At 49.8% G+C, this 23,487-nt stretch overlaps 1 protein-coding gene across 5 annotated transcripts in view; it reads left to right on the plus strand.

Moving 5' to 3' along the window:
- Nucleotides 1-22,463, plus strand: part of MEIS3 (Meis homeobox 3) — a 41,008-nt gene extending 18,545 nt beyond the window's left edge. For 2 of the 5 annotated variants that reach the window (XM_088139827.1, XM_088139830.1), the window contains 8 exons: nt 2,037-2,180; nt 7,970-8,081; nt 13,762-13,907; nt 17,698-17,774; nt 19,012-19,070; nt 19,357-19,446; nt 20,303-20,385; nt 21,427-22,463. In XM_088139827.1, coding sequence (XP_087995953.1) covers nt 2,037-2,180; nt 7,970-8,081; nt 13,762-13,907; nt 17,698-17,774; nt 19,012-19,070; nt 19,357-19,446; nt 20,303-20,352 — 678 coding nt within the window. In that variant the 3' untranslated portion in view covers nt 20,353-20,385; nt 21,427-22,463. Of the gene's footprint in view, nt 1-2,036; nt 2,181-7,969; nt 8,082-13,761; nt 13,908-17,697; nt 17,775-19,011; nt 19,071-19,356; nt 19,447-20,302; nt 20,397-21,426 lie in introns of all 5 variants that reach the window. The other 3 variants (XM_088139828.1, XM_088139831.1, XM_088139829.1) reach the window with 3 other exon arrangements.
- Nucleotides 22,464-23,487: the final 1,024 nt, after the last annotated feature.

The following is a 23,487-nucleotide window of genomic DNA, read 5'->3' on the forward strand; positions in this document are numbered from 1 at the left end:
CTGTTTTATTGGACTTTTCTTGGCAAGGTTTTTCAGAAGGGGTTTGCCCTTGCCTCCTTCCCAGGGCTGCGAGAGAGCGGCTGGCCCAGACTCACCCAGCTGGCTTTGTGCCTAAGGCAGGACTAGCACTCATGATCTTCTGGTTTGCGTTGGCCAAGTGATGTTTGCTCTAAGCAGCAAAGCCCTGAGCATAAATTGTGGTTCCCTGCAGGAACTCATTTAAGATTCTGCAAATGAGAAAAACTGGATTTTTCAGCCTGCACGTGTACGTGTTTTGCAAATTACATAATTTGGAAGGACATTTGCAATTTTACTGTTTCGTGCATTTTGGGGTGTTGGTGGAGAGCGGTCTGATTCTGCTGGCTAGGAGATGGGGGCGGTTTTCTATCCAGGCAATGGCCAAACCCCTGAAAATATTATTTAGCAGTACTGTCCTGCACTTGAGACCTCAGACGTACCTATCTGGCCACCATGAGGACTAGAACCTTTGCTTTTTCCTTTCTGCAAAAACCAAACAAGCAAACAGACCTCAGATGTTCCAGCAGTATCGAATAATGCCACATCTCCAGGCATTTTTCTGTCTTTCCGTAAAAGCGTAATCATCCCCTTGTCCTGAAAAAAATTTGTTTGAGGTCCCTTGGAACAGTGAAGGAAAGGACTCAGAATTTTATCTGGGAGTGGGGGAAATCTCAAATCCTGGAATTTAAGGCCAAACAAAAGCCAGCTATCCTCCAGCAAAACACAAAAGTTTGCAGATAATTTCCCTTTTTCCCTCGCAGCAGCAGCTGGCTCCAATTTTGAGCATCTCCTCCTAGGGAAGCAAGAGGGGGAGAAGTTTTAAAAACAGACTTTGAATCCAGGGGGCTAGATCTATAGGTCTGACACTAAACTCGGGGGGACCCAATGGAAGGCCACACCAGAAATGCTTCCCTGCTTTGTGCAAGACGTTCTGCGCGCAGGGCCTTGAGATCCAGAGGCGAAAAAAACATATGAGACAGCCCGTATTTATTTTATTATCCTGAGTTTGGTGCCATAATTCCACCCACCAATTTCCTAGCTACGCTGGCGCTTGGGTTTCCATCCGTGTCAGCCACCGCAGCCCGGGCAAGAGACGGGAGTTCAGAGCCAGTGCAAGCATATCCTGGGTTGCACGGCTCCGCTGGCGTGGCTCGGATGGCGCGGCCGTGCGCTGATGCTGGGTCCTGCAGAAGGGCTGCTGGTTGCTCCGATCCAGCTTCGCCTCCTGAGCTTTGCCGAAAGGGAAACTGACCCCACGCAGCAGCCACCGGGTTTCAAGGAGAGGCGAGGAGGACCTGCCATCCCTCTGTTTCTCATCCCCATCTTGCCCAAAGCTTTATTTCAGGCCTGGCCCAGGAATAAGGATCCATGTTAAGGCAGTGTTTTTCAACCTTGGCCACTTGAAGAGGGGTGGACTTCAACTCCCAGAATTCCCCAGCCAGCCATGGCTGGCTGGGGAATTCTGGGAGTTGAAGTCCACCCCTCTTCAAGTGGCCAAGGTTGAAAAACACTGCTTTAAGGAAGCTTTCTGAAACTGGGTTGCATCATTTATTTATTTGTTTCTGCACTTTATATCCCGGTCAGTTCTAAAAAAGTTGTTATTGGAGGAGGATCTTTTGCAACCACTTCACTTTTGGAGTCCCTGGGCCTTCATCCAAAACGCTAGACCTACAAAGTTGAGAAATTTGAACAACTGAGCTGTAGCAGGGTGGCATTTGGGGGTTGGAATTCCAATAAATGCTACCTTTCTCTCTTTCTCTTTCTCCTTCTCCTTCCCTTTCCCCTTTCCTTCTTCTCCTTCCCCTCCTTCCCCTCCTCCTCCTCCTCCTCCTCCCCCTCCCCCTCCCTCCCTCCCCCTCCCTTCCCTTCCCTTCCCTTCCCTTCCCTTCCCTTCCCTTCCCTATCCATCCTTTCCTTTCCCTATCCATCCTTCCCTTCCCTTCCCTTCCCTTCCCTTCCCTTCCCTCCCTTCCCTTCCTTCCCTTCCCTTCCCTTCCCTTCCCTTCCCTTCCTCGCAGGTGCACGACCTCTGTGACAATTTCTGCCACCGCTACATCACCTGTCTTAAAGGGAAGATGCCCATTGACTTGGTAATTGACGACCGAGATGGAGGCTCCAAATCAGATCTGGAAGACTTCGGGGGTGCTTGTCTCTCCGACCAGGTTGGTCCAAAGCCGTGCAAACTGTTTGGGGGGGGGGAGGCGGGGGGGCGGCTTATGGCCGCCGAGGCAGAAATGTGCAGGCGCGCAGTAATGTCGCTTCTCCGATGTGGCATTTCCCGGAGGCGGCCTCCGTCCTAAGCGTGAATGGCTGGGTCAGATGGCAGCGGCAGCCGTGTTTCTAAAGGTGGGGAATTGTAGGAGACGCTCTTATTTTCATGCATCTTTCTTCCGACCCTAATTGCACATGTGGAACACTTTATCTGCAAGAGCAGATGTGCAATTTTGGCAGGAATTGGATTTCTTTCACAAAGGTTATTTTTTGCACTGAAGTTTGTGTGTTCTGGTATTGTTGGACTGTTCAAAGGGAAGCGATCTGGCAACAATTGTACGACGACTCTCATTTGCAATGTCACATTTGCCGTGTTTTTGCTTTGGTGGAAACTCAGGGTTGGATCTGTTGCCTCTTGCCATCATTTTCTCCACGTATTTGTTGCACAACCGTCTCAAAAAGGCCATTTCTCATAGAACGTCACTGCTTTATTCTCCTTCCCTTTATTCCCCTTTATTCTTATTTATTATTGAATAATTTATTTTTTTATTTACCTATTCCCCTTCCCTTTATTCCCCTTTATTCCCTCTTTTTCTTCCTTTCTGTCTCTCCTTCCTTCCTTCCTTCCTTCCTTCCTTCCTTCCTTCCTTCCTTCCTTCCTTCCTTCCTTCCTTCCTTCCTTCCTTCCTTCCTGCCTTCCCTCCCTCTCTTTCATTCTTTGTCCTTCCTTCCTGCCGGCCTGCCTGCCTGCCTGCCTGCCTGCCTGCCTGCCTTCCTTCCTTCCTTCCTTCCTTCCTTCCTTCCTTCCTTCCTTCCTTCCTCTCATTCTCCTTCCTTCCTTCCTTCCTTCCTTCCTTCCTTCCTTCCTTCCTTCCTTCCTTCCTTCCTTCCTTCCTTCCTCCCTCTCATTCTTTTTCCTTCCTTCCTTCCTTCCTTCCTTCCTTCCTTCCTTCCTTCCTTCCTTCCTTCCTTCCTTCCTTCCTTCCTTCCTTCCTTCCTCCCTCCCTCCCTCCCTCCCTCCCTCCCTCCTCCCTCTCATTCTTTTTCCTTCCTTCCTTCCTTCCTTCCTTCCTTCCTTCCTTCCTTCCTTCCTCCCTCCCTCCCTCCCTCCCTCCCTCCCTCCCTCCCTCCCCTTCTACTTTTCTTGTGGCAATTCATGATCCCTTTTCAAAACTGTGCTTTAAATTCTAAATTGTGATATGTGCTCCTGTGGGCCTGGATTCCCGCCACCTCCTTAACCTAGCCATTGAATTAACCAGTTTCCCGTGCAATACGTCGCACCACAGACTAGTCAAGGAGGCTTGGGGTCGCACGGTGCCCTTCCTGCGCAATGCCCTAAGCTGTGCACCCCCACCTAAAATTAGCCCCAGCCAAACTGAACCCATTGCACAGCTGGTGCATGTTTCACTAAACCAATTAAGGGTGTTGCATGAATCTTAATGTTTTAAGCGTTTGCTTGGAAAATGCCAATCACAAATATTTTGCGCACCTCTCTTTAATGAAAACAAACCGGACAAATTGCATTCACAAATGAACAATAGGACACTTCTCTTCCGAATGGATTTTCTTCTCTGGAATCCTTCCTTTCATTGGAGCTCTCTACTCCGTACCTGAAGGAATGCTGGGACCTCTGCTTTCCTTGTTTTGCTGCTTTCCTGCTTTTCGTGTCGGATCCCCCCACAGCCTTGTGGAGCTGGGCAGCCTCTACACTGGAGAAACAAACAAACTGGGGTAGCTGCGCAGGGTCAAAAAGGTCAAGATGGTGGATACCACTAAGCAACCGAATTGTGGTCTCTTTGTAACATATGTTGCTTTGATTGTATGGTTGCGGACAGCATCTTGACTTTTTTGACCCACTGCAGGCCCCCCGGCTGAAACAAACAAGCCGCCGTGTGTGCAGGATTGCAAACTGGGCAAAAAGCTACCCAGGTTTATGAGACCCACCTTGTCTCCCCCACCCTCCAGTCCTTACTGTCTGGAAATTGGGCTGGTTGGGGGTCTGGGTTATTTCCTACGGTGGCCACGTCCCCTCTTTTATGAAGGACACCCCTTGTTTGGGGTGGTATCTTCCAGGAGGGCTGTCCCGTCTAAGATCATCAGCGCAATCTCAACACCCTTTCCACAACCATCCAGGGACCGTCCTGCCCCTTTTGAATGTGTGTCCCCTTTTTTGGACCCACCTCCCCGCAGACGCCCCGAATCTCAGTACGCTGCCTCTTTCCAAAGTTAGCGCACTGTCCACTCATTCTTGGCGTTTGCAGGAAACAACACTGGCAGGAAAGTTGATGCAATCCCTCTGCAGCTTCAACTGCCTCGTTTTCAAGTCATGGAGGTGTTAGACCCGTGTTTCTCAACCTTGGGCGCTTGAAGATGTGTGGACTTCAACTCCCAGAATTCCCCAGCCAGCCATGCTGGCTGGGGAATTCTGGGAGTTGGAGTCCACACATCTTCAAGCGGCCAAGGTTGAGAAACCCTGTTGTCGCCTATTCCCTGCATTGACCTGCTGCACTTTCCCAGAATTTTAGACCCCTGAATATAGAAACTTTCAGAAAAGTCCAGAGATTCTCTGCCACTGAACAGCAGCACCCCCTTGTCCCCCAAAAGGCAGCAGCGATAGGGAGGAAACAATGCTACGTCTGGAAGCCCAACCTTTACTTTCTGACTTTCTCCAGAAAAGGAAAGGGATTCATCATTATAGGGAAGCCAAATCCTTTCCCTTCTTGATGTCTGCCTGCCAGGACTGCTCACACACACGCACATGCACACCCAGAGCACCTCCATACTTGCAACATTCATAAGTTGAAAAGAAAAGGGTCGGGGGCTTGGAAATGAATCACCCCTGACAGTGAGCTGGTAATGAAGAAGACGTGGTGGGTCCTCCTGCTATCTCCCACCCCAACCTGGCTTTCTCATTTTTTCCCCCCCTCCAAGCACTGCTAATGCAGTGAAGCACTTTCCATCCCTGGGAGCGATTGTCCTGCATTTTTCATGCACCCCCAGGCTATGGGGCTTGTTGTTGGAAGATTTGTAGAGCAGAGGGGTTTTTTGGGGCAGGGGGATATGCAGGAGAGGAGGGGAAACTGAAGAGGAAGAGGCGCCTCCTAGCCATGTCTGAGATCTGACTTCCAAGCTGGGGGTACATCTGATCATGATCTCATCTGATCATGATCATGCTGATCATGTCCGGTCACACCGTGTCTGAAGAGACCAGGTCCCCGCTTGGTTTGCCAAAAGCCTCTGCAGGCAGCCTTCCTACTCCTTGCTACTTGCCCCCCCTCCTTCTCAGAGGTATACTTCTGCTACCCAGGGAGGCTCCATTTAAGCTAGATCCTGGAGTCACTTTTTTTTTCTTTGAAAAGCCACCTAGGCCAGGCCTTTGGAAAAGACCCCAGGGTGGCTTTCCAGAACCAGGTCAGGCGGGGCAGCTGTATTCACACAACGTAACCCGATGGGGTTGGTTTGAAAAGTAGGTGAGGGTTTTTTTCTCTCCTGGCTTAAAAGTTTTGCTGTGTGCATCACGCTCCTGTCTGGGTGCTGCTCTGCTTTGATGAAAGATTGAAACTGAGTATGTGGCACGAATCCTGCCTTCCAGATCTCGGGGGGCAGAATAGCCATCTCAGTTCCCAGTTCTCCTCCCAGTTTCATTCTCCCCCCTCCATGCTCAGATGGAAAGGCTCGCCTGCCCCATTGCAACCCAGACCCATCTTGAGAAGGGACCCCCTTCCTCCCCCCCATCCTGTCCTGAGCTGCTCAAGATGCCTGCAATGTGCAGCAGTGAATTCTCCCCATGGAGACCCTCCTGCCCCAAACCCCTCTCGCGGTGTGGGTCTGCTCTCCCTTTTTAAGTTGGGGGGGTCTCGGATTGCCCAGAGTCCAGCCTGGGCTCTGGGCGGCTCTAATCAAGGCGCTGGGGCCGGGTCTGCTCCTCATTAACAGGGAGTGTTGCTCCCTTCGCTTCCCAGAGCTCCTAACAGCGACCCCCTGACCCCCCCGCCTTCCCGTTTATTGTGGGCTACAAGTGCTGGTTCCCCCTCCAAATCCGCAGCTCCTTAACCCTCTGAACCCCTCGGCCCGGAGTTTGCAGGACTCCTGTGATCAGCGGCGGCAGGTTAATCAGGCAGAGCAGGGGGGCTGGGGGCGAGCTCCCCCTGGCTGGGGGGGGGCTGCAACCTGAGCCCCTTCGGTAGCTGCGCGGTTCCTCCCCAGAGCAACGCGGAGAGGCCCTGGTTGTCCCCCTTTGAACTCGGTTCAATTGGGCAAAGGCGGGGAGGGAGGGCGAGGTAATTGCAGCCTGGCAGGGGAAATCCCTGCGAAGCTCGGCAGTGCTCTTAGAGGGTTTGTTTGGGGAGGCAGGCGGGGGCAGCTGCCTTGAGGGGGGAGAAGGAGGTGGGGAGCTGCCCCTTAAAAAAAAACCAAGCGAGTTTCTGGCGTCTTCCACTGCCTGGCGGTAGGCAGATATCCAACAGGTGAGGTTGTAGCCCTCTGTCGCCAGACAAGCCAGGTGTTTTCACTGGTTTAAGTTTTGCCTGTCTAAAGATCAGGAATAGGACTGGGGAGGGATTCGCCTCCCAGCTGCCCCTTTTCACGTCTGCCGATGGCTGGGCTTGTAGGACACCCGGCTCAAACTTAGTTCAGGTGATCTGGGTTTGCTCTGACAGGCTGGGCTGAAGCTTGTCCCAACCACCACCTGGGCAGGGCTCGCACATCTGCATAGTGTGCAAAGGTGGCAAGGTTAGAGGGCCAGGGTGGGTGGGGGTGAATGGGTTGGACTGGGCTGAAGCTTCCGGGGAGGGGGGGCTTTCAGCCCACCCCTCTCTCTCTCTCTCTCAACCTGGTGCCAAGCAGGGGAGAGGGCTCCCCCTGCACTGATGTCTTCAGTTGTGCCTGAGTGCACGCACATGGGTGTATGTGAGTGTCTGTGTCTGTGTCTGTGCAGGGGGAACAGCAGGTTCTGCAAAACTGGAAAACCACTTTGATCTCTCTCATTACCCAGCACAGGGATCTGAGGCTTTCTCGCTGGGCCAGAGAGAGTCGCTGGGCAGTTTCAGGGCAGGGAAGCTCTGTGTGTTCAGAACTGGGGTTTCATTGCAGAGGCTGATCAGACGCTTGTACCTTCTCTGACTGTGTCCAGACAACAGAGCTAACTCACCCAGGGACAAACCAAGTGGTTGCCTTCAGACAACATGCTGAGTCTGGTGGGGTTTAACCTGGATGCTTCCTTTGTGGCTAAATTATTATGTGCATCCAGGGGAGTTTAGGGTTCAGCGTGCAAACGTGGAACTCAGATGACTTCGGAGGGGCAACGGGAGGGTGGACACCACCACAGGATCCTGGCTTGCTTGCTGTCTGGAGCCTAGTGACCTCCGGTCTATATATTTGTGTACAAAATGTCTTGGCTGCTCAAAGGTTTGAGGAAGAGGCTTACATGGGCAAGGGCCCTTGAATGCTTTAAGATCAGAAGGACAACCATGTTCTCACCAGCAGCTGGAGGCACTCCTGGACTTCTCGAGCACCTTCACCGCCGTGAGCTGTTGAGCAGCTCGAGTTTACCAAAGGTTGTCCTCACATCTCAGGGCTTGCAAAGCCTCTCAAGGGATGACATTTTTGGAAACCTCAAGAGCAGAGCTCCTCTATCGACTGCTGCAACCCCTGATTTGAGGATCCAAGGAAAGAATGCCACCAGAGCTAACAGCCCATTGCTCGGCCTCTGTGAATGATGCGTTGCTCTCCTTGTGTGCAGAACAACTCCTGGATCCGAGACCACGAGGAGACCGGATCAACACCCTCAGGGACGCCGGGGCCCTCCAGCGGTGGGATTGCCTCCCAAAGTGGCGACAACTGCAGTGAGCAAGGTGAGGGGGGTGCAAGAGAGGTGGCGGGGGTCCTGGATTGTCACGATGGCAGAAGCTGGGGAGAGGACGTTTTGCACAATGTTCACGGGGGGTCAGGATAATGTTTAGCAATTGCACGGAGCAGAGGAACCTCACGAGAATAGACAATCCGGGCGCTGGAAGGCACCGTTCTTCCCAAACGTCCATCCAAGTGCAAAGTGCGTCATGGTGGAGATTTGCTTCATTTCTGTGATGACACCAGTGATGTCATTTATGTAACGACATAATTGTACAAATGACATACAGGGAGGCCGATGATGAAATTTGTATCATTTACGGAAGGGTCTTGGCATGCCAGGGCTGTAAACGTAAATTGCCTCCAATGCAGGATTCTTTTACATGCTGCGTTCCTGTCACTTGGCGTGGAAAGGCTTTGATCTTCTTCAGGGGGTGTCTGGATGGAAATTTTACCACCGCGCCCAAAATTTGCTGATTGGGAGGGTTGGTCTTCTATTTTGAGACTTCAGCGCCCCAGCAGTTCTATGATGGTTATCTATCCCTGACTGTTTTAACAGTGACCAGGTGATTTTTTTGCGGGGGGGTCTTTTTATTAAGTCACCTTGGGTGGAGAACAAGCAGGGTGCCGGGGTGCTATTCTGCATTGGGTCTCGATGGGGCCTGCCTTGGACCCTTGCATTTTTCTTCACCCAGTTCTCTTTCCCCTTCGAGGAGTGACTTTGCTCTAACTCGATTCAGAGATCGCTTCCTATCTTTGGGCACGTGAGGCCGAATCAGAGGCAGCGTTTTCTGCCTTTGCTCTGTACGGGGACGAGGCCTCTGATCTCCCCCCCCCCCGAACAAGGACGTTGGGCTTCTATGGGAACACATTGGTAGAGTTGGCCCAACCGATCAGGCGAGGTTGAAACGTGGTTGTGTAATTTGTGATCCAGGATGCTGTGGACAACATTTTGCTTGCCTCCGTATCTCTGGCAAAGCTGGTCATCACCTTCTGTGGACTTCAACTCCCAGAATTCCTCAGCCAACATGCGTGGACTTCAACTCCCAGAATTCCCCAGCCAGCATGGCTGGCTGGGGAATTCTGGGAGTTGAAGTCCACATATTTAAAAGTTGCCAAGGTTGAGAAACACTGGTTTAATGTGAGTGCTCAGCTTTTCTCTTGCTCTAAACCCCCTTCCCCAACCAAGTTAGCAATCTTGGCCTTTTCTTGGTTAACAAATCAAAGTGTTTGTGAAAAGCACGGTGTTTTCCCTCTCCCCAGCTGCATCTTACCTTTCTTACGTAAGTGCAAAGTTTTTGACGGACGAGCCGATGGAGCAACAGGCTGGAGATGCTGGCGTTTCAAACCGCCTCTGGATAAGGCTGAAGTTCAGAAAATTGAGGTCGGCTTTGAACAGGGGGCCAGCCGCCAGCTCTGGCAGGGAGCTGTTTGCAAAATCGTGGCTTCTTAATGCGCGAACAATGCTTCCTCCAAACCCTTTCGGTATGAAAGGATCCTATTGTGCGTGTTGTCGTAACCGCTGAAAAGGAGCTTCTGCTTCTGAAGGGCAGCTGTCACAGGACTGAAGTGGGGGGAGAGAGCACAGAACTGGGAAGACCTGGAGTCCGCAGCTATCGCTATTGACATAGGCTTCCAGTAGAGCCCCCCGTGATGTCACCCCCATCGTGATATCATAATGCAAATGGCATGAAGCAAATGACAGAATCTGTATCGTTTGTGTGATGACGTCATGCATGCAACACAGGATGGCAGCTGTCCCCCTTCCTCCCCTGCCAGCCCCATGGGTGTCTGCGAGGAGAGCAAGGGGGAGGTTATGCACTCCCCGCGGTCATCACACACATTTTATAATTCCTGCCACTCGAAGGATGACGCCCTGGCATCCAGGACGTCATTGCGGCTTCTGCCAGATGCCTCCGTGACTGGGCCATGGATGGGTTGAACGCAGGCAGAGGTGGGCATTGCAGACTTCTCGTCTCTGCTGCCGGCTAGGCTGATTTATTATCTTCTTAGTCTTTTAAGAACGGGGTGTGATTTTATGCTTTTATGTTTTTATTCGTGTTCAGCCACCGTTTACGGTCTGGAGCAGTATAGAAATCTTGTTAAGTAAACAGCATAATGATAACAAAGAAAATTGTCATGGGCATGGAAAAAGGGACACGGGTGGAGCAATGAGGCAGAAGTTGAAGACCCCCATTTTGGGAGATGCTGGGGGTTGTGCTCAGCTAGGGAAGAGGGTGCCCCGGGACCCCCCCTTCCTCTTTCAACATGCAGATACACCTGTTTAAAAAGAGCTGGGGCTGCCCAGCGGGGTATGGAAATTATATCCCGCACCGCCAAGCCCACACTGGTTAGGTTTGTACAACGCCGTTTGTGAGTCAACCCCTTTTCTAGGGTCTGCACAATACGTGGACCCAAAATTAACCCAACAGCTGGGTTCCCATAACCCACGAAGCCATATATAGATCAACTAGAGTTAAAAGTAACCCTGTTTAATATATTGGATGAATGCAGCTAATATGTCTCTCGCTGACCTGGTTGGGCAGGGTTCCTCAACCTTGGCAACTTTAAGACGGGTGGACTTCAACTCCCAGAATTCCCCAGCCAGCCTTGCTGGCTGGGGAATTCTGGGAGTTGAAGTCCACCCGTCTTAAAGTTGCCAAGGTTGAAGAACCCTGCAGTTGGGTGCACACAGCTAGACCCTCTGAGCACAAATATGTTGGAAGGAACCCTGTGTGAATGCAGATGTTCGGGTTTCCTCTGGGGGTCTGAAGCCGGTGCCTTCCTGTCTCTGTCAGGGTGCAGCATTTCTGCACATGTGCCGAATGCATGCGCAGGCATGTCGGACATCTGGGTTCATGGGCAGCAGAGAACATGGGGACTGTGGTTAGGTTAATTATATTATATGTGTTTTCACTCAGAGACACGGGGATGGTGATATTCCAGCTTTCCTCATCTGTTGAGTACGTGCCTTGAGAGAAAGGGGAGATTCGAGCAAAGAAGGAAGAGGAAGGGGCTTGAAAGCAGTGGGTTGATATGGGGGCCACCCAAGGGAATCAATCTCTTGGACTTGTAGTCAGAGCTGGCCACCTCTAAGTTGGTCCCCAGTGATGACAGTGGGAACAAAGAAGTTTGCCTGTCTGGGAAAATGGGAACAGCTCTCTGGAATTTCAAAGCATATGGATCAGATTGGGAAAGGAGTCAAGGTGTTTTCCAGAAACAGTCTTCCATACTACCAGCCTGCTCCTGTCCCATTGAGGCCAAATCCTTGCACATCTGAGTATCAAGTGTAACTCTGGGCAGGGTCCAGATGGCACACTTGGCTGCATGATCAGAGCCCTAACCTTTCCTAACCTGCAAATCATGCAAAGCTTTGCACGTAAACAGAGAGCCCGCCATCTTGACTTCTTTTAACTTCAGTTTGGCCCTGAATTTTGTCTTTCCATCTTGCCTGGGAAGTCCACTTTTATCATCCTGGCGGTATTGCATTTTCTTCTCCTTTATTTGTTCCATCGTTGGGCGTTCTGGTTCGGTGTCTTGGTGAAGAGATCCGGCAGTGCTCTGATACCCTCGCCCGCTGGCTCCACGTGTACACGAGCAGAGATGTGTGACTTTGTACATTTTCTTGGTGCCGAGGGGGGAGAGGAAGGCAAGGTGGGGTCAGTGATCAAGTGGGGACTAGCGAGGAGGACTCTCTGATGCATAATTTATATCCCCTCTGGGCAAGGCTTTTAAGCGGTTTTTTAGCCAGAGGATATAAATGCGGAGCAGCTGTTCCAGGGGGTTGGAGTTGTCAGAAGGAGGGAGAGGAGGAAACCCTGGAACTTGGGCTTGTTAGGTAAGGCTTGAGTGCAAGTGAGGAAGAGGGTTTGTTACACAGCAGAAGTTCCACATCCTACACGCCTTTCCCGTTGAGTGTGCAAAGGGTCCCAGTTTTAATGATTTAAAAATCATCAAGCGAGAGGAATAGAAGCCATAACCTATATTTTTAATGTCTACATTTTAACCTCCTCCCTCCAGAGAACTTTGAGGGACATAGATAGATTTTTCTCCTGATTCTTTATCGGGACAACAACACTGTGAATTAAAACTGGGACCTTTGCACACTCAATGGGAAGGGCGTGTAGGATGTGGAACTTCCGTGGTCCTCATGCAGGGGCTCCCAGTTTTCAGTGGTCTGTGAACTTGGATGGGGGAAAAATGGCAACTTTCTTTTCACTAACATCTAACTGTTTGATGGATAAAGAACCCGTACATTACTATATGATATATTTGTTGTTTTTTAATATTTTGATAACTGTGTTTGAGCATCATTGGTTTCCTTTGTCATGCAATCCGTACCTGTGTATTTAATGTTATGCATTTAAATGCATTTTTATGAGAAGGGGGCTGTAGGTTTCTTCAGGATAAAAATTCCCTTCTCTAGTGGATCCTGCTCTGAGCAGAGGGTTAGACTGGTTGACCCCCAAGGTCCTTCTCAGCTCTAGGATCCTGTGATCAAAGAGCCTCATATCTAAGTGGGAATTTGAGCCTGAATCTTCAACATCCCAAGGCCGTTCTCTAACTGCCATGTGAGACCACCTCCTACAATAAATAGTTCTTTGAGTTTAACTGCCACATTTCAAATATTCCAAAATCATCTTGGCCTTTCTCAGAGAAGCAGGCAACAGCCCACTGAAATCAAGCCGTCTGATCCGCTCTGGGTTGTAAATGTGGGGTAGGAAAAAAGCATCACGTGATGCTTGCATTCTTGGTACCCTGAAACACAAAACAGCCAATCAGATGTTAGCTTAGCAGGTTATGGTCATCCAGCCCACGTGGCTAGTTTTATGGTTCAGTGTTTTGTGCAAACTGAAATTGGCAAAAATAGGGCAAATAGAATGAAGGATGATTTGGTTAACAAGGTAAGTGTATTGTACAAGCATGCCAGTGCATCAATGGGTTGGTTGAGACTGGAAATGGGTGCACATTCAGAGGTTGGCCTCCATGTTCCATCACTCTACCATGCTTCCTTGACTTGGTACATCTCCAGATGATTGGACTTCAACTCCTAGAATTCCCCAGCCAGTGTGGGTCCCTTGTTTGGCTAGAATTGGGTTGCCAAAGGTAGACTGTCTCTGTCCAGCAAGGTTCTGTCAGAACAGCTCAGTGGAACCTGGATGGGCAGAGACCTTTGACTATGCAATCCTGGCCAAACACAGGATGAACATCGCTTTCCTATTCTGCTCAGCCCTGTGCTCCGGCCAAATGAATCCTGAAAAGCAATACTCTTGACTTACCCGTTTCTCTCTCTGGATCTGCATTACGCGGCCAACTCTGAGCCTCAGTGGGGCAAAGTGAATAAAGGGAAGACAAATCTAGTTTGTTATTGAACAGGATGTTGATTTAGTGTCCTCCTGTGAGTGGTGCAGTTCTTTGACTAGCCTCTAGAGGGCTCTGTCTCTTCTATACATGACCAACTTGGTTCAAAACTTCCCATTCACACAGCTTTCCCCAAACGGGCACCCCCCATTCCAGATGTACTAGATCATCTCTACCATGCATGGCCAGCACAGCTGGAGGGCCTCATCCTGTTCTAAGAGAACCCCGCTTCCTGAGCTGACTAGATCCCAACTTTGCTGTCCCCTTGGCTCTGGGCTTCCACTTAAAGTCCTCCCTCTCTTCTCCCTCCCCGGCCCCTTGCAGGAGATTGCCTGGATAACAGCGTGGCCTCCCCCAGCACTGGAGAAGATGACGACCTTGACCGGGACAAGAAAAGAAACAAGAAACGTGGCATTTTCCCCAAAGTGGCCACCAACATTATGCGTGCCTGGCTTTTCCAACACTTGTCGGTGAGATCTTGAAACGCGGTTGGGAGAGAAGTCCAGCCGGTGGGGTGGAACCAAGGAGACCCTTGGCGGGCAACTGGCTAGCAAGAGGCATCCTTCCATGCCCACCACCCAAGCGCTCCACGCTGTCTGCCAGGCAATTAGATAGTGCCTCTCCCTGGTTAGTTAAACAAAGGCAAGTTAATGAGCGCTGGCCAATTAGTGGCTAATTGAAGAAGCTATAAAGCTATTAGAGGCTGCTGAAGGGTAATCAATTCTAGCCAATTACCCTGAACGCATTGGCAGGGAGGGAAGGGGGAGGCTTCTGAACGAGGCACCTACGGTTAAGGGAGGGGAGACCGATCAGGCCTGACACTGCCCTACTGTGAGACACTGAGGTTACTTAATTTTTTTTTTATTGGGACGATGTGCTTCTCCCCCTACCCAAGTGACTTCCACAGAGCTCAGAGAGGCAACACTGCTCCCCTCTTTCCCCACGATGCGTTGTCCTCGCAACAATCTTGGGAGGGAGACTTTAGCTGAAAAATTGGGACTGCCCCCACCTTGGCCAGGTAACAGGTTGAGGAGAGAAAGGTGGAATAGCTTCCTTTGACCTTTGATTCAAGTCTGGGCACGTGGGTTTGGGTTTGAGAAATATGTTGTGCACGGTTGGAATGATCCCCTTGGATCATCCCTCTCAAGGCCTAGACCGGTGTTTCTCAACCTTGACCGCTTGAAGATGTGTGGACTTCAACTCCCAGAATTCCCCAGCCAGCCATGTCCACACATCTTCAAGCAGCCAAGGTTGAGAAACATGGGTCTAACACCTCCAGGAAGGCTAAACCAAGAAAATAAATAATGAAATTCAATCCATGTAAAGCAGTGTTCCTCAACCTTGGCCACTTGAAGATAGGTGGACTTTAACTTCCAGAATTCCTCAGCCAGCCAGCCATCTACACATCTTCAAGTGGCCAAGGTCGAGAAACATTAGCCTAGATAGTAGAGAGTGGATGGCAGGAGCAGTTGGATCCTCCTCCCATTTATTTATGTTTGAATCTGTCCTTTCATCCATGGTGGGAATTAAGGATGGTGGCCTTGAGTCTTAAATTGTCTCCCATCCAGGCACTAAGCCGGCATTGCCCCAGCTTAGCTTCTCCAAATTGGCTTTACCCAGATCCTTCAGGCTGACATCTCTCATTTGGCCATAAGCTCCTGCAACCTCCCTAGGCTGAGATTCAGACCAAGACTATCCTTCATGTCATGGGATCTGTGTCTTGATTATATTGGAAAAAGGTGGAATGATAGGAACTCCAACCAGCCAGCCAGCCAGCCAGCCAGCCAGCCAGCCAGCCAGCCAGCTAGCATCTGAAGGGAGTGTGAGAAACTCTGAACTCCTAAATTAACCAGCTTGCTTTTGGGGGACAATCCATGATGGCTAAAATGGATCAGAATAACTGAAGTTAAGTTTGCAGAGCAGGAGGTTTAATCAAGAGTCCAGATGTTTGCAGCAGACAAAAATGGACCGCAGTTCATTGAGACATTTGTCCCATTCCTGGTCAATGGGGTGATCAAACCCCATTTCCAAAAGGAGCCCCAGCTGGATTGGAAACTCAAAGCAGGTGGTGGCCATGGTGTAAAACCTGAGGGAGGCATGATCAGGACTTGGAATTTGTCCCCTGGCTGGTGCCCCACTCCTGGTGACCTCTGAGGCCGAGCAGGACCTTTGCTCATCCGTCACCCGGCTGTCAGATTGGGGGCCCTACGGAGGTCTGGCTGTGACCTCCGAGCCAAGACTGGCTCATCCATCATCTGGACCGGCAACTAAAATGCCAGGAAGGGGAGGGAAGGAAAAGAAGCCAGGTTGGTTTCCATCTCCAGCCGAGAAGGAAGCACTAGACGCCTTTAGTACTTTGGAGCATCTGTTTGGGATCCCTCAAAAAAGGAATCTTCTTTTGGGGGCTGCAGATGGAAAAGAGACAAGCATCAGGAAAAGTGAGAGCAAGATGGGGAGAGGGAATGTGAGAAGCCAATAAAGTCTGTAATTACCATTGATGTCATTGACAAAATTCAGTGATACGTTTGCTGGGCTGCACCTTCTGAGAGAGGGGAGGGAATGGGTGTCCCAACCCTTGCGATCGAAGCATGTAAAAAAGGATGGGGCTGCAATCCCATGGGTGGGACAGCCATCTTGACTCTTTTGACCCCCTCCCTGCAGACAGCCCTGGGAGGGAAGAATATTTGAATGCCCCTCCCCACACCAAGGAAACCGTTTCTTTGAATAATAAGCGACTATATCCATGTTTTATCATTTTTGTTGATATTTAAATACTTAGCTGATCCACAACTCCTTACAGAGCAGTGGTTCTTAAACTAGGGGTCATGGAGGGCATATTCTGGGGGTAATGGAGCAACCTGTAATTGTTTGTGAGTTGAGGATCCAATGTGGGAGAGCCCCTGCCGAGTGCCCTGTGTAAAATAACAAATTCTGGGTTTTTGGTGGGGTTAGGACAGTATTCAAGACCGGGAAAGGGATAATTGGGCCAAACAGTTTAAGAACTACTGTTTTAGAGGGATGCACAAGGTGATTTTTTCTGAGCTGGACTCCAGAAATTCAGCTCCTAGCTGAGTGGTCTTCATGGCCTGGGTCAAGAAGAAGACTGAATGCTAAGTTTTGCTGGTCAGACGAACTGGCCCAGGGCTGGAGAGTCACCACTAGAGGGCAGGAAAGAGGCGTTTCAGATTTCTGTATCTCTCGGCTGCCCTCTAGTGGTCCTGTTGAAGTTTGCATCTCAGATCTGGTAGCCCAGCCCTGGTGAGAGGGGAGGGGGCGGAGGAAGAGTGGCACGTGCACCAAATGGTTTGGGAGATGTGCAGATTAATCTTGGGCTACAAGAGTCACAGCCTTCTTGAGAGATGGCAAAGGGCAAGGTGGTCCATAGCACATTTCAGGCTATGTGCACAAGAAGAATATTCTGGTTTCCACTGCCTCCCTCCTCCCTGCCCCCCCAATTGCCTTTCCACATTATTGGCAGAAAAAACCAAAAAAGGAATGGAAGCTATTTACGTTGAATTTCTGCCAGTTGGGAAGCCAGAAACCTGTTGGGAGAGGCAGGCAAGGTAGTGCAGGATCACTGGGCCAAGGATCGCAGGGCAGGGCAGGGCAGGAGTAGAGCAGAACCAAACCTGTATTTTGATTTGATTCAAATGTCACCGGATTCAATACCGTTCAGATTGAGACTGCCCATATTGAATGGTTTTTCTCTCCCTTTTCCTTGAACTAAACATTAAACGTTGATGGCAATTCTTGGAGATGTTTGATGAGGTGATCGCCGTGTTCAAGATTTGAAAAACAGGGGGCACAATTTTATGTATTTATTAATCACATTTCTACCCCGCTGCAATCCAAAGACTCTGGGCGGCTTAGATTCAGATCGAGAGGGTGGGCTTTCCAACTGCTGTGATATCCTTCCTTTTCTTTTTCTTTTTCTTCTTTCTTTTTTGCACAAGGAGTGGAAGAGCTGGGGGGCGGTTGTTCTCTTACCAGGGCACCCTCTCTGCAGGGCTCTTGTGTCTTCCCCACTGTGCATTGCTTTGGATCTGAGGGTGAAAGGGCACTTTGGAGCGCATGGGGTCAGCGTGCATGAAGCACTGGACTGCGGCTCCTGAAACCAATCACAGCCTTGCTGTCTCAGGAAATGATGTGGCTGCTTTAAAGAGTGACAGAGAGCTGTATTGTTTTGCCTTCCCCAAATAGCAAACGGAGTTGGGTCACAGTTTTGGAGACCACCCCCCCTTCTCTCTTTTCTCTGTGCAGCACCCTTATCCCTCAGAAGAACAGAAGAAACAGTTAGCCCAGGATACGGGACTGACTATCTTGCAGGTCAATAACTGGTAAGAGTTAGAAACCGATAAGAGAAGAAACAGAAAGAGTTTCTTCTGCTGAAGGTCCTTCTTATCTGCCCTCCCCAGTCATGTAGTTCCCCCGTCATGGGGAGACACCCATTGTTGTGAATCTTGGGGATACAAGACCTGCTAAAAGCTTTTCAGGAACTCGGAGGTTCTGCTGCTATACTTCGTGAAAAAATTTCCCGGTATTGGAAACATGTCCCAGAACTAGGAGATCCTTGGGTCCGGCAGATCCATGGCTATTCCCCGACACATCTTCCTTTCTGTTCTCGGGTTGCAAAGTTGGAGTGAAAGAGTTTTGGAAGTTCCTGGAATACTGCCAGGAGAATTCTGCTGTCTGATTTTCTCAAGTCAGAGTTTTCCTTCTCTACTGGGAAGTGTTTCAGTAAAATAAATAATAAATCCAGGAAACCAATAGGAAGGATGTACGTAGTGTTTTCGGTTCCCTCTTTCTGGATAATAGTAGACCTTGGGCTTGCCCAGTGACATCAATCCCATTATTACCTAATTTAAAAAATGTCAGAATGGCCCCAGCTAGTTTGCAGCCTGATTCCCCTGATAGGTGTCCTAAAGAAACTACCTTCTCCCCCAGGCTACGTAACATCGTGCAAGATGGATCAATGGCTCCTCTATCAAAAACGGCTGCCCGTAGGTTTCCAGATACAAATCAAGGTGCTGTGGTTCACCTTAAAAGCCCAACAGGGACTTTTGGAGTTGCTTTCTCCAAAGCAAAACTGCCCGTCCTGACCGTTCAGCCCAGGAACAGATGCTGTAGCACCCTTGCCTCGTAGGCGGGTGGGCTGGACCTTCAGCGGTCCTTCTCAGTGGCAGCCTCTTGTTCTCTAGGAGAAGCTCCAAGATCTGGATAGCCCCCACCCTTGTCATCTTCAGGGAAGACATGACTCTCTTGGTAAAGTTTGGAGCCTGAAGGCCCCCTGTCCTAATGAGCCCTTGAAGTCCACACGTATTTTATTTCAGTTTTGTTTTGTTGAATGGTTTGATTTTCATTAGGTTGTGTTGGGCTATTTATGATCACTGTGCATGCCTGGAGTGTGATACGTTGTAGGGATATAAGCGCTGGAAATAAATAGACCCATCTTGGTGGGATTTGGGGTACTGCAATGGGATAAGAATAACCACATTGGCATTTCTGGAGATGATGTAAGCATGCTCCAAGTCATCCCAGAGTGTGTCGTCATTCCTTTCATTGTATCTCCTGCAGGTTTATTAATGCCCGAAGGCGCATAGTTCAACCTATGATTGACCAATCAAACCGCACAGGTAGGACTTCCATTCTCCGAAGAGTCTGCGGAAAGGGGCCACCCTATGTATTGCTTCACTAGGGTGCTCCTTTCCCACTGCACACTGTCCAGGCACTTTGGGAAGCCCAAAGGGTGCCAACCAAGGTCCGATGCCCACTCTTTTTGGCTGTAACACATTGGATGGACCGCATGCCCCACCCAACCAAGACTGCTTTCTGTTTTAAACACCTGCACAAATTGGACTTCATGAAAGTAGGGACTATATCTGTCTGTTCTCTTCTTCTGCAATATTTCTCTCTTCTAAGCAGGACAAGGTACACCGTATAGTCCTGACGGGCAGCAAATGGGAGGTTACGTTATGGATGGGCAGCAACGCATGACGATTCACCCCCCAGGTGAGCCAGAATTGCACTGCTATCCGTCGAAGATAGGAGGTTATTATAGGTAGCCCAATCTGTTTTCTTTTCCGGAAAGATTGTCTTTGGTTTGGGGCTTCTTGAAAAGAGGAGGCAGTGGGGCCCCACCCAAAGTATAATTCAATAGGTGAAACGATTAGCTGGATCAATATTTTTCATTCAGGGCAGCAAAACTAATCACTTATAATAGAAAGCCAAGAGTTATTTCCGTATTTCCGGTTTCCCTATGTGCTTCCGATTATTGGACTATTGACTTCAGTGGAGGAAAAACAATGAAGGGGGAAAAACTGATGCAGTAAGAAGATTGTGTGTATGTGGGTGGGGGAGAGATCTGCTCCAATGAAAGTAAAATTTCTCTCAGGTGTTTAGGGGTTTTAAGATTGTCAATGGGCAGAGGGTCCAAACCATTAAGATGGTAACCACAACTGCGCACTTAAGTCCCATCCCATTTGATGTGTGTGGCACATGACACGGCCATCATCTCAACTTTTTCTGCCACTCTCTGGACACCCACGTGGGGATCCGTTCTTGACCAAATAGTATTTTCCATGAAATGTGAACTTCGGAGTGCCCACATGGTGAGCTGAGACCTGAATTCAGATCACCTCTGAAGTTCAACCAAGTCAGTGGGGGTCAAACGTATTGTTCTGGCTACCCTCCTAGGATCACTGTTAGGTTTAAAGAGCGTGTTACTTAAGCCATTGAGATGGAAGAATGGGAAGCTTGCTTGATCTGGCCGTAGGAAGCTGGCTTGATGTCTGTGGGGAGGACAAGGGGGTCATGGTTCCCAGGACGTAGGAAGGTTTTTAACTTCTGTTTTCTCCTCTACTTCCAGGACCAATGGGAATGGCTATGGGCATGGAGGGCCAGTGGCACTATATGTGAAGGCCTGAGCTCTCTGCTGATGTCAGAGGGGAAGTGAGTGTCATGTGAGCAACGAGTTTGTTTGGGTCTTTTCTCAAGAAACAGCAGGAGAAGGAGCCAGGCTCCTCATGAGATTGAGTGTGAGATGATTGAGAAATTACCTCCTGGTGAGGCAGAGTGGCCCATGAGGACTAGCCACCTGAGGCAGAGGGAGAGATCCATGCAAGTCTTGCCATAGCTTCTGGCATCCTCTTTTTCAAGCATTTCTTCTCTCATGGTGCCAGGGTTGCCCTTCACCATCCAAAGTGGCAGATTCCCCTGGCCAACTTACGATGGCTGGATTCACTCAACCCATTTAGTCAAGTCAGCTACAAATGTAGGGGCTGCAGGCACTAAGCTTGAGAGCTAACTCGGTTAGACGTTCTATGGCCGTGTTGTGGAAATTCGGGCCATTTGGCTAGCGGATAATTTGGTGTATTGTCAAATCCGGAAAACAATTTGAGTCAGAAACCAGCTTATGCGCCCTGTACAAACACAGCCGAAGGCTGATTCTGGGAATCCCACTCAGAGTGAGGCTGCCTAGCTGAATGTTTAGGGGATCTGGCTCCAGAGAACCACATACCTTCAGCACAGTGAAGCCACTGCTTGGACTGTGGGTAGAGATAATAGTAAGCTTCAATTTACTACTTATTCCCCTCTGCCAACTAAAGAAGTTTTGTTTCATAGGGCAGTTGGCCCTCCAGCCTGCCACTTAGAGCCTCCCACAATACCCTGGAGCAGTGTTTCTCAACCTTGGCAACTTTAAGATGAGTGGACTTTAACCCCCAGAATTCCCCAGCCAGCAAGGCTGGCTGGGGAATTCTGGGGGTTGAAGTCCACTCATCTTAAAGTTGCCAAGGTTGAGAAACACTGCCCTGGAGTGTAGGTACCACTCCAACAGAGCCACCAAGGGCTATCCAGAGGACACCTGGCAGAGGATATCTCCTCTGTTCACAGACCCGTTTTACCACCAATCAAGCAATGGAATCTCTTCTGTCTCAAACTGGAATCGTTCCAGAATAACGCCACGGCCTTCCTCTTTTGTGGTTCTCGCAGGACTCCAGTTCTAGGCTTGGGGAGCTGGACAAGACACTTCCTGGTTTACAGGCACATGATTCATCGTGCATCAGGATCTGGCGCGCCCTTTCTCTCGACTTCCCCTGCACTTGACGCGAACGTGCCACCGACCCATCCTTCTTCCCCTAAAGCCACGGCACGGGGCTGCGGTCTGCACTGCCACACCCCCTCCTCCAGGATGGAATAAGCATGGACAAAGCCCCCCATGCCTTTCCCTCCAGGGCTCCCTCTCTCTTTTACTCCTTTCCCCAAGGGGGGACTCTCCCGTCTACACATCGCTCCGACTTCAAGGATTCTGAAACGGCGTTTTGCCCGCCGAGGCTTAGGCTCCAGACAGTGGAACGCAATTAACGAGCCGCCTTCGACGGCAGCAGATTCCTCGTCCCAACCTCAGAAGAACGGGCAGACGAACAACACTGGTCACCTTTGGAAGAGAGATGCAGGGTGGGGGAGAAGCAAAGGGGTTAATTTTTAAGTTGTCGGTGTCTCGCTTTTTTTTTCCCTCTCCACACACAGAAAATATATGTGAGTTTGTACGCCCCCCTCTTCCCCCCACCTAGGAGACTGCAGTTGGGTACGTCCACGGCCGGCCCTGCACGAACTTCTTTTGCAAACAAGACAAGAATTCCCAGAGGGGTTTTTTTTTGGTTTCTGTTATTTTTTTTTCCTTCCCTTTCTCCCTTCCTTCTGGATGATTTAATTATTAATTAATTATTGATGTGGATGCTCAGATAGGGGAAGTAAATTAAATGGGACACTTCTTTTTCTTTGTTTTGAAGGGTGGAAGGGCTTCCTTGCTTTGATGTGCTTTTTCTGTTTTCTCTTCTCTCTTTCTCTCTCTCTCTCTCTGTCTCTTTGGTTAAAAGAATAAGAATAATTCGGGGAAAAAGAGAACCAAAATGATCTCACTTTGCAATCTGGTGTGTTTTTTGTTCGGTTTGGTTTCCAATGCTTTCTTAATCCAAGGTACTGGGGAACATTTTATTCACTCGTTGTTCTCCAGAAAATGGTTTAGGGCTCACATGAAAGCAAAAACCCAGTGGAATCCCCTGGGAGGGGCTCCAAAAAGTCAAGGCCACAGTTGCAACTGTGTCATCAAAGCAATTGTCATCTTTGGTCGAGTTGGGTGGGGATCCTGGGACCTGACGTTCAGCAGTGTCTAGGAGGCCCAGGATGTCCATTCCTGGTCCTTGGAGGTCACCCAATCACCAGGGGGCCTGCCAGGGGAAGGGAGGTCAAAAAAGTCAAGGTCACAGAATCATAATACCATCAAATCATGAAGTTGGAAGGAATCTGAGAGCTCCTAGTCCAACCCCCTGCCCAGGGCAGGAATCCTCAGACCACACCAGACAGACCTTCTGAACCAACCTTCTCCTGAACCCCTCCAGCGATGGAGCCCCCACGACTCCAGGAGGGAGGCTGTTCCTCTGCTCCGTAGCTCTCACCGTCAGGAAAATCCTCCTTATTTCAAGTCTGGATCTCTCTAACGCTTCCACCCAGCGGTTCTTGGGAGCTTTGGAGAATAAATCCACTCCTTCTTCTCTGGGACACCCCTTCATGTGCGGGAGGACTGCTGTCCTGTCTCTCCTTAGCCTTCTCCAGGCTAAACATATCAAGTTCCTTTAACCACTGTTTGTAGGATTCTGCCTCCGATCCCTTATTATATCCGTTTTCTGTATTTGGTGAGAAGAGTGGGACCTTGAAAGTCTCCGACTGCGTCTCAAGAAGTCTGGGGACTTTCTGAGACCCAGGGCCAGTTCAGAGGCCTCAGAGTTTGACGTACTGTCTGTGTGTGCATTTAACTTTAAAAATATTCACTGTATGCTTCCTTCATTTCTCCATCGCCCTTTTTTAATTTTATTATGGCGAAGAGCCACAGGGGCTGGAAACGGCTGGCTCACGAGTCTCTCTAGCATCTGAAAGCACAGCATCTTCTGTTCAGCTTGTCCCTATCATTGTCTATCCAGGGAGTAAATCATGCTAAGTGGATGTTTTGAGTCACCGCTCTTCCAGTCCTGATACTCAGTGCCTCCTCTGCAA

Source organism: Python bivittatus, unplaced genomic scaffold (assembly GCF_059951505.1).
Source record: "Python bivittatus isolate LINGU-HERP-01145 unplaced genomic scaffold, Pbiv_v1 ctg000310_np1212, whole genome shotgun sequence".
NCBI lineage: Eukaryota > Metazoa > Chordata > Lepidosauria > Squamata > Pythonidae > Python > Python bivittatus.